The sequence below is a fragment of the Nicotiana tabacum genome, chromosome 6 (genome assembly GCF_000715075.1).
Source record: "Nicotiana tabacum cultivar K326 chromosome 6, ASM71507v2, whole genome shotgun sequence".
NCBI lineage: Eukaryota > Viridiplantae > Streptophyta > Magnoliopsida > Solanales > Solanaceae > Nicotiana > Nicotiana tabacum.
Genome location: NC_134085.1, coordinates 215,639,756 through 215,653,879, shown reverse-complemented (window position 1 = coordinate 215,653,879; position 14,124 = coordinate 215,639,756). Strand labels below are relative to the sequence as shown.

General features: G+C 33.7%; 1 protein-coding gene across 1 annotated transcript; it reads right to left on the bottom strand.

Annotated features, from left to right (window-relative positions):
- Positions 1–3,858: 3,858 nt before the first annotated feature.
- F3'H (flavonoid 3'-monooxygenase) lies at positions 3,859–9,765 on the bottom strand. Its single transcript, NM_001325161.1, is given in 3 exon segments — positions 3,859–4,758; positions 6,961–7,413; positions 9,280–9,765. Coding segments are annotated over 3 exon segments (1,545 nt in total). The 5' UTR covers positions 9,730–9,765; the 3' UTR covers positions 3,859–4,116.
- Between the last annotated feature and the right edge of the window lie 4,359 nt (positions 9,766–14,124).

The window sequence follows — 14,124 nt, the reverse complement described above, 5'->3', positions numbered from 1 at the left end:
TCGATCCATCTCAGATCTTGCACATATCTGAGAAGTTCAAAGGACGAAATTAAAGTTTCGAGAAAAACAACACAGAGATGAAGAAGTAGGCTTAGAAATCCATAGGTTTAAGGCGAAATAGGAAGATCTTACTCGAAATCGAACCGGAACAGCCTGAAATAGGCAAGAAAGGGCCATAGGTGTAAGCGAACTGACCCTGGTCCCTCGAGGACCTTAGAGATGACGATACCAGCATAGGAGAGGCCATTAGAGGTCTGATGGTGGTGAGAAACCACATTGAACGGCAGCAGATGAGTGGCGATGAGGGTGAGTTAGGATTAGGATTTGAGAGCATTTGAGAGGAGGAGAGGTACAAATGACGGCGGTGAGAGGAGAGGAAATGAGAGGTTTGGGGGAGGTCATTAGGGTTTAATTTAGGTAAGGGGAGATCTGGACAGTTGATCAAAATGATCAACGACTAGGATTTAACAAGAAATGGGTCAGGTAGATAAGGGGTTTGGGCTGGGTAGATTTTGGGCCTGGTTTAATTGAATTGGGGTTGAAATTGAGCTAAGTAATTAGGCTAAATCCGAAAATAAGAGGGCTATTTGTTAAATACCCATAAAAAAAATTAAAAATAAATAATAGGTTGTAAAAAATGATTTTCATGCATGAAAATATTTAAAATAATTACTTAATATTTTAAAAATATAAAAGGCTATTTTCCGGTAAAATAATATAATAATGCAAGCATAGGCTATAATTGCAAAGTAATTGCAATTGCATCCTAAGAATACAAATGTGTCTATTTGTGCAATAATTGAAACTTAGTACAAATGCAAATGATAAAATTAAGCCACAAAAATTATTATAAAACTATTTGTGCTGCAATTAGTGATTGTTTTATAAAATAAATGCTGGGATAAAGTAATTAAAATATTTTAAAATGCAAAAATTGTATGAAAAAATACAAATTGATGCCCATGCATAGTTTTAAAAATATTATGGAAAAAAATTGGGTATCAACGGGCTTCAGTAATTTTCCTATTGGAGGATAATACACTCACAATCTGTTCTTGTGCAGAGCTTATAGAAAGTCTCACAAAGGAAACAGAAGCGGGGCTGATACCACGAATGACAAACACTAATTAAAAAAAGGAAAAAATATATATGCATTAAAAGAAAGGAATAAAGGAAGTCACGAGAATAAAAAGGTACCGTGTGTCTTCATTTTCCATCCGAATTTCTGTGAAAGAAATTTCCAAGATCTTTTATCCATGAGAGTAGCAGTCAACATTTTTTCGGCCCAAGCACGGAAGTCAGTAATTTCTTCAAAAATTTCTATGGTTGCTGAAATAATGAACATACGTTCATGTAAAGAAAATCAGAACATCAAGGAAAAGGAGTGAAATACTTACGTGTAAAGTTCCATTTTTCAGGGAAAAGCATATTTTAGTCACCCATTAATCACGAGTGGGGCAACAACAAATCGAGCGTACTAGCCACGGTCACGATCATCCTCGGGGCTAACTAAAATCCTTTTACTTATTGCCATGATAGAAAAGATACTTTCACGAAACAGTTATGGAGAATAAAGGTGAAGCAAGTGATGGAAGGTAAAGGGGACAGAAACCAAATCCGACAAGTAGCGAAGGCTAGCAACTGCCCTCCACTCGATGTGACCAATTTGACCGAGGCAAATATTGTAATAACGACATTATTCAATGGGAGGTTTAAACGCTAAAGTGAAAGGATGGGTGTAAACAAAAGAAAAACCAGCATGGTAAGAAGTGATTCTTTGATTAGCACGAGGAATCAAAATTGAAAAATCTGGTTTCCAATGGTACATCAACTAAAGAACGAAATCATAGAGTGATTAAACTTGGGTAATGTTCAACAGGGTTAAGAGATGCTATAGAAGAAACTTGTTTTTCATAGCTTCGGAGTCTGATATGAAAGAAAACTCTTAAGGGACAATCTGAAAAACTGTAGGCTCACGTATGGGTTCATTCTGAGAAGAAGATCGAGGAGTTAAGGGAGCTTTAGCCCTAGAAGAAGATGGTTTGACAATACTACTTTGGGGAGTATAACTATGAGTAGATAATGAACATAGACTACGGAGTTTGCCACCTCTCCTACTCCTAGTAGGGGCAATAGAAGGAGCAAGTTGACCAACAATCAACACTTTACGAGGGTCTGGTGTTGAAGAAGTCATCTTTACCAAAGAAAATACAGAAAAAAGATGAAGAAATACAAGGAAAAGTTAGGAAGATGAATGCAAAGAAGAAGGAAGAGATTTTCAAAATCAATGACGAAGTATTAATAAGGAAAAGCAACTGTCATCGGGGTTGATCATTATGAACTGTCATCATGGAACCGTCACTTCGTAAATGATACAGCCATAGAAAAACCCTAAAAAAGCACTGAAAATCGCAAAACCAATCATAGTGAGACACGTGTCTTATGCATTAATGGACGTGCGTATGACACATCAATTCTGAAAAAGACATTATGATACTCGAGAAACAGCGACAAGGAATTCCCCCCATAAATACTTACCACTTTCCGAATATTCAGAAAATGGAGAGACTATCTGTATTGGTGGGAAAAAAGTATGACACATGGACTATCATCAAGGTGACAGGGGCATGACACGTGGACTATCAACAAGGTGACAAGTGGCATTTCCAATTAGATGAATTAAGAATTCAAGGAGGCACGGGACAAACACCCTCGGGCTTTCTCTGAGAAAGGAACTGGCTTTGACAACTGGAAATGAAGAAGTAGGAACGGAATGTATAAAGACCATTAAGGATGGGAGATGTACGAATCTGTTATAAACAAGGAAGGGAAATCGACAATTATATATGCTTCCGTCATATATGGTAACGGATAATCAAGGCAATTAATGCTATTAACAAGTCCGGATTAAGTAAGAAAACCGTTATAATAATGTATTATAATATAAAGGTCTAATCCTCATTTGTAATGGTATCTGATTTATATTGAATATATGTAATTATTCTTTACTTTATTCATAAGGTTTCAACCTCAATTGTGGGAGAGATTATCAATCTGCTTTGAATTTTCTTTCCTTGTCAATTATTTTCATTATTTGTCTTATTCTTCAGTTTATTGAGAAAGTGAAGTAACTTTAGGTTACCGGTAACTGATTTCTTCTTAATATTGATTTTGACCGAGAAATCTGTTTTTGGGTTAAACAATGCGGTGCAAAAAGTTCAAAAAAAATAAAATTGCTACTGTTTCAAAACTCACCTATCTTTCTTTCTTTTTCTTTCCATAACACTCCATAATACAAAGCTAAAGCTTCAAACTTTTCAAGGGTAACGTCGTAAAACAAAATATGAGGTCTATTTTTTTAAAATTAATACATGACGACATGTCTTCTTCCGATATTTTTTGTTAAGTCAAGTCATATATTCCCAGGACGCAGTAAATAAATAATATTTTGACTTCTGTGCTTTGGAAATAAGATAAAAGATTAAATTACATTTGAAGTAATGAAAGTAGGTCCCATAAAATTCTTTTTGCAATATTAAATGATTCATCTAAGAAAAGTGAATGAACATTTGAAAAAATTTAAATAAGCTAGAAAAATATTTTTTGACTGATGGGTACCGCGAAAGAATTTAATTTTACCACTTTCTAGTTATTACTGCTCTTTACTTTTGTATCTTTTTACTTCTCTAGGAAATTTATGATATTTGTAAACCATGGTTCTCCGTTTATGCAAATTTTTATAAACTGCAGAAATGCTTCCTCGTTTCCTTAGATGTCTCGGTCTGAATCAGTGTCTAGCAGTCCTTTGGGCCACAATTAATATCACGATATACACAACGAATTACTACTTGGTTTTGATTTTTTAGCAATCTTTTTAGTGGAATATTAAAAAGATAACAAATTTCTGCAACCAAAATGCTGGCCTTACACGAAACTAGACTGGAAAGAGTTATTCTTCCACGAATATAGTTGGAATCGGCTATATGAATTCTCAATATCCGTTCCTCTTTATTTTGAGAAAAGGAGACCGAGACAACATCTTGACCTTTCAATATAGACTTGTAAATGCTAAGCATAGACGAAATGGAGACTATTACATTAAGCGGACATGGCTGTTCACCCAATGTATGCTTGGGCTTCTAGGCGAAGACCGGGGTGCACCACTAACGGATCAGCCCGTTGTAAGGTCAGCCCAAATGCTTCCTCCATGTTTAGTTTCTCTGACGATTGTCCAATAGGCAAATCCCAGTTAAATGCATGAATTAAAGTTGCGGTTATCAACTGGACCATTCGTATGCCCAAATTCATTCCAGCACAGATTCTACGCCCAGCTCCAAATGGAATTACTTCAAAGTCATTTCCTCGCACATCAACTTTGGGCTTCTCACCACCCGGCAGAAATCTTTCGGGCCTAAACTCCAATGGATTAACCCATTCATTTGGATCACGAGCGATGGCCCAAACGTTCACGAGAAGTGTTGAGCCTTTTGGAATGAAATAGCCATTAATCTCACAACTCTCGGATGCAATTCTAGGGAGGGAGAGAGGGGTGGATGGATGAAGCCTTAAGGTTTCCTTGACTATGGCTTCCAAATAAGTTAATTGGGCTAGGTCGGATTCCATCACGAGCCGGTTCTTTCCAACCACTTTGTCAATCTCATGTTGGGCTTGGGCCAGTATTCTTGGATTACGAATAAGCTCCGCAATGGCCCATTCTACTGTGCTTGAGGACGTGTCTGTTCCAGCTATAAACAAGTTCTGCAATAATTCACCAACACAGATTTTAAAGTTATGGGAACAAGCATTCATTCATTGGAAGAACACCATCAAAAGTACCCTACTGTAGAAACCACTAAAATAAAAATAAAAATCAACTACTAAATACGGAAAAAAAATTATCTGGTCTTCGAAACTTATTCGTCCAAATTGACAATATCATGAATTTCTCAACGGTGATAACCACATCCCTTCCCTTAAGTAATAAGCACTAACTCGTTCTAAATCAATAAAACCAAAACAAAATTAAGAAAGTTGCTTTGATTAATTAAACTGGGATTAGTTATCCCATCCTTCCAATGGGATAAAAAAATACTATAATCTCAGGAAAACTAATCCCGAGATTAATTATACCACAATTTTATCTCAATCAAACATGAAATAAACTTTAATCACAAGGTTAATTATCCCTAAGGTTAATTATCCCTGATATCAAACAAGTGTTAAGTGGTTGACAGCACCATTTACCTCAACAGCCCCTCTTAACAAATACTAATCCACTTATTAGTATTCTCATTGGCTGCTACAATTACCCTATTTTTGCGAGCATAAAGACGTCTCTATTTTAATATTGAAATCTTTGTTTATTCTTACGTTCCACAATTTTCTTCTAAAAAGTTTTTGTCGAAGTCATTGAATCATTTGGAAGGGGTGGCTCAAAGTAAGGGAAAGGCAGGACGTACCAAAGCAGTTTGAGATATAGCAAAGAAACGCTAAAAATGAGATCTCTTTCACGAGTTTGCTTAACCTTATTTTTGCTGTTTATTAAAATCTCCATCTTTATTCCATTAACACTCTTGGATAAAAAACATGAGAATGTTGCAAAATTCAAGCAGAATGGCTCCAAGATGTGCATGTTAAACAAATCCAGAATTTAAACTTAATGAATTCCTACAAAATATATATAAATATTTAATAGAGTAATAAAAAACTACTTTTACATAAACTCGTAACCAATCCTCCAGTTCTTCTTTGCATATATCAAACACATCAAGTTGAATAAAAAAATCTATATGCAATATATATCATCCTTTAAAGTATATCATAGTTTGATACGAACCCAGATCGGCATATGTATTGGTCTGTACGTAGTTGCCGATTCAGGTGCGTATCAAGCTTTGACATACAAAGGCTATCAAAAGCTGCTGAAGCAAAAAGAGAAATGAACCAAACTAGGTATGAATGATGACCGGCTTCAGAAGGTTGCTAGGTTTATATAGCTGAATGGGGTAATGGTAAAGAAAATCTCAGCCGTTGATTTGTGTTTTACTATAGTATGTTTGGCGGCTATGTTTCTACGTCTAAGGAAACCCTAGTTCTATTAAATTACATGTTAGCCCTTCTGTGATGACATTATTAACCTTCACGTTATTGGGCATTTCTTCATGTTTTTCTATTAATTTAAATTATAGTAACATTAACATCATAAAGATTTTTTTTTTTTTTTATCCAGCCATATTTTATTCAAATAATTAAATAATCTATTTGTTTTAAAAAATAATACACTCATTGTCAGATTAAGTGTCAGTCTAACCTTATCAAACTTGTATAATGTATAACGTTACTTGTACGAAAAAGTTAGACATTACATATTCGTTAAGTTCTTGTTATTCAAATTATATATCACTCTTTTCATTTTGTGACATTAAAGACAGCGACTCCATTTCATTTCTATGTATTTTATAACTTTTCATAATTATAACAATAATAATTTTACATCAGTTTGGATCATATATGAATCCTCAATTCTTCATTTAAGCGATGCTCAAATAGGCTAAGATATATAAATTTTACTTTTGATGTTACATTAAATCATTACTTCAATATTTTCTTATACTATCATAATACAACACATAAGTCAAATTAGCTTAGTATTTAAACACGATCTTAAGCCTAGTATCATCACTACACACAGGGGCGGACCCAGTGCATAGACGAGTTTCCGGGAAGGAGGGAACCCAATAAATTTTGGGTAGACTCTGTGTTAATATTAAGAAATTCACCAAATATTAGTAAATATCTGACTGTGAACCCAATTATTATTGCATATTAATCTGAAATTACGGTAGGAACTCATAAGTCTAACATCCTCGATCCGCGTCTGACTAAACATGGAAATTAGAACGGAAAGCAATTGTTAATTGATCGTTTGAGATGTTTGGTTTAAGAAAGAGAGAGGCGTACCAAAAGTAAAGCTTTAATTTCTGAATCTGTGAGCTTTCCTCCTTCATTATCGCCTTCTTCTTTTTTCAAAGAGATTAACGTACTCAACAAGTCTTCATGTTCTTTCGTTTCTTCAAATTGCTTGCTTTTGTGTTCCTCTAGAATTGAGGTCAAGAACGCGTCGAAACGCGCGTGGAGCTTTTTCATCTTTGCAGCTACACCTTGTATGTCCAACCAATCAAGTGCCGGAATAAAATCGCCAATATTGAAATTGCCGGCGAGCACCATTGCTTCCACCACCATTGACTTGAACTCTTCCGCCTGTGGATCAGCGCTACTTGCGTCAGCGAACACCCGCCTCCCTAGCATCACTCGCGCAAGTGCATTCGTGGTGCACACGTTCAACAGTTGGCCTAACTTGACCGGCTTTTGCCCAGCACTCGCTAGGGCGCGCGTAAGTGTTTTTACTTCATCCTGCAGTTGTGATTAGGACGACATTTAGTAACTGGTGAAAATAATACCATATTCGTTTCAATTTACAAGAACCTATTTGACTCGACAGACAATTTAAGATAGAATTATTTTTTTAACTTGCGATATAAAATAAGATATACAGTATATATTTTATGTACCCATAAATTATTAAGACTAAAAAGGAAATAAATTCACATAAATTAAAATAAATTCGCTCCTAATTAAGCACTACAACTGTAAAGTACGATCTAAAACGTGACCTAATAATTAAATTTAAACCTCACCGTATAGAACTTTTTATTGCTTCTAAAGCCACAGCCACAGGTTCTCTTTACTTGTCATATTACTAATCTTTTTGCGCTTTTAAAAAAAAAGTTGTTTAATTAATTTGTCCTTATTCCTTCTTTGATCTTTCACTCCATTAATCTTTCTTTAAATAAATGCTCAGTGTGTGTATTAATAGGACCTTTTTTTTTTCAAGATAAACAGATTCGCACGTAAAGATAGACCTTACATTCAGTCACTTTCCTATTAAAAGAGGGAACGAAAGAGGAAAATAAAACCGCACCAATTGTGCAGTAATCTAACAGGGACAGCCAAATAAAGTATTCAGTGTGCTCACGCACATGTAACTGACAGGTATGCCACCGCTTTCACGAGAGTTTGGGAAAAAATGGGAAGAAAAATGAAAAATGAAAAGGAAATTTCATACAAACATTTAATTAGGCATAGCCTGGTGTTTCTATAAACGAAGTACTGTACCCAGTTTCGACATAATAAGTAAAAGCCCTTTTACTGGCCATTCCATCTGAGAACAGTAATCTGTACGCCAGGAGGATCTAGAATTTTAAGCTTATGAGTTCATATAACAATCTTAATTGAATCTACATGATAACTGAACCAATGAACTGGTTCCAATCTAAATATTCTTATACTTTTAATGAATTTTTTAGTACAAATATAGGGTCTATACAAAAGTAACTGGGTTCACGTGAACCTGTAACCTTTGCTCTAGATCCGTCCTTGACTGTATGTCAACCTACCCTCTCCCACGACAAGAAAGTTAATTAAGGAAGATTAAGAGAATGAAAGATGAGATTAATCCTCAGCTTTTTTTTAAAAAAAACAAAAATACTTCGTCCATTTTATTTTATAGGAAAAATGTTCAATTTTTGGCCTGAACAATTTGAAATGGGGTGACGTTATTTTTATATCATTCCAAAAATCTGGAATAATCAATTCGACCTCTAGTCAATTTTACATATCATAAATCGACCCTAACAATTTTTATCCATGTTGAAGCAATCGTTAGTAGGGAAGGCATTTTGAGCTACATGGCTAACGGCGAATATTTTTTGTGCCAAAAATGAAACATAGGAATTTTAAGTTGTCCAATTTCGAATATTTCAAGGGTAAAATTAATCTTTTCCCTATTTTATATGATAATGTTTAACTGGATAAAGTTTAAAAAAGAAAAAAAAAACATTTTAGTACAAATTGGATTTGTGGTATAATCGAATTATAACATTTGTAAGCCTAGGAGGGCATATCATTACGGGAAAAATGGAAAATTTGAAATTAAGGAATTTCCAAATACAGATAAAGTATACATCATTCTATTTGAAATATAAAAAGGAAAGAGTTATAAAAATACGTATGTTCCTGATAAAGCCAAAGTCATATTATCGTGTAACAAAGATCTATGCTAGAAGTATGCCATATATATATATATATATATATATATGATTGTATGTATGTATATATTCTTGGCAAGCATTACCTATTCATTCAAAGTATAGAAAATTCATAAAATGACAATATAATACAATAAAACCTGGGCAGTAGTAAATGTAAAGTAAAAAAAACCTGGCGGACATGGCTGAAGTCATCTAAAGCCTTGGCAGAGAAAAGATGAACAGAGCAAATTTTCCTAAGCATACGCCACCTTGGTCCGTAGGGTGCAAAAACAAGATCTTGATAATTGTAAGCCAAGTGTTTCGCACCCGAGTTCGGAGGGCGGCTCGAGAAGTTAGCGTCATGAGTTTTTAAGAACTGAGCCGCCACCGATGCAGACGCCACAACCACCACGTCCACGAATCCCATCTTAAGGTGCATGAGTGGACCGTAAGTTCGAGCCATGGCTGCAGTTGATTGGTGTGGCTTTGGACCCATATGGACTAGGTTTCCGATTATTGGCCATGGTTTTGGACCTGGTGGTAGTGGCAACGGGTAACGTTTGCGAAAAAATAAGGTGAGAATGGAATGTAGAAGGAAAGAGAAAATGACAGTGTAGAGAAGTAGGGAAAAGATTGCCATTTGGTGATATGTAATGTTAGGAAGGAAAAGTTTGACAAAAATGTATGTAGCTAACAAGGACTTTAAATAGGGGAAAAAATAGAGAGAGAGATCCATGCTACAATACTAAAGTAGGAAAGTTAGAAAATTCACGAGTGGTGTAGTTTTTATTTCCTTTTTACTCCCTTTGTCTTGATATTTTTTCCTTCTAATCGGTCCAAAAAAAAATATATCTTTATATAATTAGTAATAATTCTATATCAAATTTCTCATCTTATCTTTATTATGACAATTTATAACCACGGAAATTTTTATGGCATATTTTAGATTATTTACCAATTTTGAAAATCTTTTTTTCATTTTTAAATTTTGTGTCTAATCAAATACCTTAATATAAATTGAAAAAAAAAATTACTTATTCTAAAAGAACGAGGTAGGTAGTTGAACGAGTATATTTTTGACGGTTTGGTTAGAGGATCCAGCATTTCTGCCTCACTGTATTTGCCAAATTAGGATTGAATTAATGCTTGGTGTTTGTTAAATTGGAAACTCGAACTTGATTTTACATTGACAACTCTTGTTTCTTTGGGACATAATGTCTTCTAGAAGCACACTTGATACTAATTTTGCTAATTGTATTCGCTTATAACTAAGTTTTTTTCATTAATTCTCTTGTTTTTCTTGTTTTGACAAGGGTTGATATTATATGGTTGTTACTTCTTAGACCTGAGGAACTTAAGTTTATTTATGTAGCATAAATTCACCTATTTATGCTAGTTGCTACTAAATAATAATAATAGCCACGATAAAGATAAAACGGGGGGGGGGGGGGGGGAGACAAAAGAAAATGTTGCAATGCCCTTTGTTTTTGGTTTTTATTATTATTATTAGCGGAAATCAGAGGAAATATGTAAAAATAAGGAAACATTGTGATTGAAAATTTCTAAATGTGCATGATTTGAATTTCTACATTAATTATCCGATAATATTCTTCTCTAATGATTTTCCATTATAATTTCTTTTTTTTCTTTTTGTATTTTTGTATTTTCTCTTTTCCTGAATGTGTCAAATTAATGTGAGATTTGTTGAATCAAAGGTTTTCAAGTTCCGTTTGGAGCGAGTTGATGATTACGTAATAAATACGAAAGCTTACTGGCAATTCGCTTTAAATTTTCTTAGTAGACTTTTGTTAATATATGTTGTTAGTTGTTACTCCCTTCGTTCCAATTTATACGGTAGAGTTCGAATTTTGAGAGCCAAACGAGTTTTCATATTTTTTATGTAATTTTCAGATATATAAATTTTATTTTGAAAACTTAAAAATTTTATCTAAATTTACAATCAAATAAAAATTTCAAACTCTCAAAATCCGAGCTCCACGTGGAAGTACTAAAAATGGATAGATCATAAATGTATAATCTCCTGTATTCGTAACCATTGGATCAATGGGAAATATGCTTTTGAAAAGTTGTTTTTATCCCTTCAAAATTTAATACTAATAAATTCTTCTCTAATAAGTACAAACAATATAATGGTTTTCTTTTAATCGGTTGAGTTGCTTGGTGACAGATGAAACACGAAGCAGTTGCTAGCAGACAAGGAAAAAAAGACTAGTGTACAGCCAGCAACAGTCTTGCTCGTTAATTTTGCATATTTTATTACTAATATGTTCACTAGGAGTATAACTTAATTTTAGAGTAGAAATGCTAATTAATTTTGCGAAGCCAATATACCGTGAACATTAATATGACATTTAAATAATTAATATATGAAGGGCTTACCTTTTCTTCGAAATTAACACTTGGGCTATAAGGTGACAATAATTATAAGTTGCACTTTTTTATCCATTTATTAAGTTTGGTTATCATGCAGTGTCAAATACCCAGAAAAAAAAAATAACACCTTGAAACTCAACAGCTAATATTTCAAACTTAGGACAACCTATTTTTCTTTCCATATAAAACTCGATAATACAAAGCTAAAGCTTCAAAGCTTTTCAAGGGTTATGTCGTAAAACAAGGTCGGTTTCTTTGTAATCTAAGACATGATGACATGTCTTCTTCCGATATTTTTTGTTAAGTCACATATTACCAAGACGCAGTAAACAAATAATATTCTGTTCCATTTTAATTGACTTGACTTGAATTTCGTGGATTAAGGAGCAAAAATTTGCATAAATCATACGGAAGTTATTTAAGAATTGCACTAGGTAAGAAACATGAAGTATCATCTGCCCCTCCCTGCATCTTATATTATTGGAATCTGAAATATAAAAAGGTTCGTACAATTTAACATCAACCACATAGTCTACCTACAACTTATTTTGTGATTGTTTCTTATGACTATTTGTTATGATATATTAATAATGGCATGCATTGTATAATTTTTTAAAAAATTATTTGTTTGCAAAAATATTCTCCATATTCTTTAGCTTTGAGGGACTTCAAGCGCAATTTTGTCTTTAACCATGTTTGTGCATGTATTAATAGTCTGGATATCACTAATATCATGGTTTGCTATGTATGATTATATATGAATGCCAAATAGGGTGTATAACTAATACAAATTATATATAGCTTAGAGTTTGGGAGATACCGTTTATCTAATGTTCAAAGTCGTGTATTCAATCATTAAATGCACACTTTAGAGAATAAATGAAGAATGAATGATGAACAATAAATATGGGAGATGTCAATAAATGTAAATAGGAAGAACAATTCAACCAAATATCAAATGAGGTGTAAGATTCTTCCTTCTGACAACGAGATGTGGCAGTAGACAAGAATATGAACAATGCTTTCTTGGATCGCAAAAATGAAAGGGGAGAATAATGGATAAAATCAATCACTATGGAAAGGTGAACTTTTCTTTTTCTCTCAAAGGTCAACTTCTTACCATAGTTTTTTCTAATTCAATCTCACGTCCCCCCTTTTCTTTTCTCTGTCTTTCTATTTATATGGAATATTCTCTAGAAATCCTAAAAAGTACAACAGGGGGAATATCCAGGAGAATATTCTTGTCACTAGTTCCAAGACTATACTAGCCGTTATTCCTACTCTTCGCTACTCGATCTCGACCTTTACGGCTCGCTCAACAATTGCTCATTGTTGGGCTTTGATCGACCTCGTCCTATCCGCCCAAATCGAAACACAGTCTCTTTACCTTACGATCTTCCCACGCCCAACTTTCACAGCAAAATTTTGACCCATACAACTTCCCTGATCTTGTGAGATTCAGCACTTCGTCGGTCGTTTCGTCCACACACACAAAAAAAGGATCACTTCTTTGTAGAATCAAAACACTACAGTATTCAAGCAGTTAAACATGAGCATTATCATATTAAAAGAACATAAGCTTTAAGACACAAAAACTTGGTTACTTTATTTGCCTTTATTCTTACTAACATACGTGTCTTTCAACGCAGCCACATAACATTATAATGTTCAATCGAATCATGTCCCCACTAATGTGTATAATAGCCATATTGTTAAGGTCAATTCTCTCCCTGATTAAAAATCAAACCTCATTGAAACAACTTATTGAGATTTCACGAACCAAAATATTGAACTGATATTTTAATTAGTTTCACTTAATTAATTTGACTTTTTTTATCCAAGGCATCATACGTTTGGATAGGGGTGTTCATAAAAGCCCGAAAACTCGAACCAAACCGAAAACCAAACCAAACCGACCAAAAAAATCGATACTTTTTGGTTTGGTTTGGTTTTGGTTTTGAATTTTAAAAACCGATCAAATTTGGTTTGGTTTTGGTTTTAATCAGAAAAAAACCGAACCAAACCGACTATAGGAGTAGCTATTTCAAATTTATTATTACACCTATATATATGTATATTGTTATATATATATTTATATTTTTATACAAAGTTTCAAAAATTTTATGATAAATGTTAATAGTTTGCACTTTTAGTATAGTTCTTTATCTTTACATTCTAGTTTGATTGGTAGTTTTCTTTTGTTAAGTGTAAGAATCCATTTCGTGTTAAAAATAATATATTTTTAATTGAGTCCTTAAATTATTCATCACTATTTGATTCAACTATTATCAATATATTTTGGTTATTAATAGATTTCTCAAAGGGCAATTGATTTGATAATGTTACGTTGAAAATGTGGTCTCCAAAATATGTGTTTGATAGCGTATATCTTATATTTAAGAAAAAACCGAAAAAATTCGACATAAACCGAATCGAGAAAAATCCGACTTAATTGGTTTGGTTCTAATATTTGAAAAACCGACTTACTTGATTTGATTTTTTTTTAGGGAAAAATCGATCCAAACCAAGAACACCCCTACGTTTGGACAAGGTACATGGAGAAAAGGAAATACGCAGCACATAATCCAATCCTATGGTCCCTGAAGAAAGTGTCGCCGAGAAGAAAATGTAACCTACACAA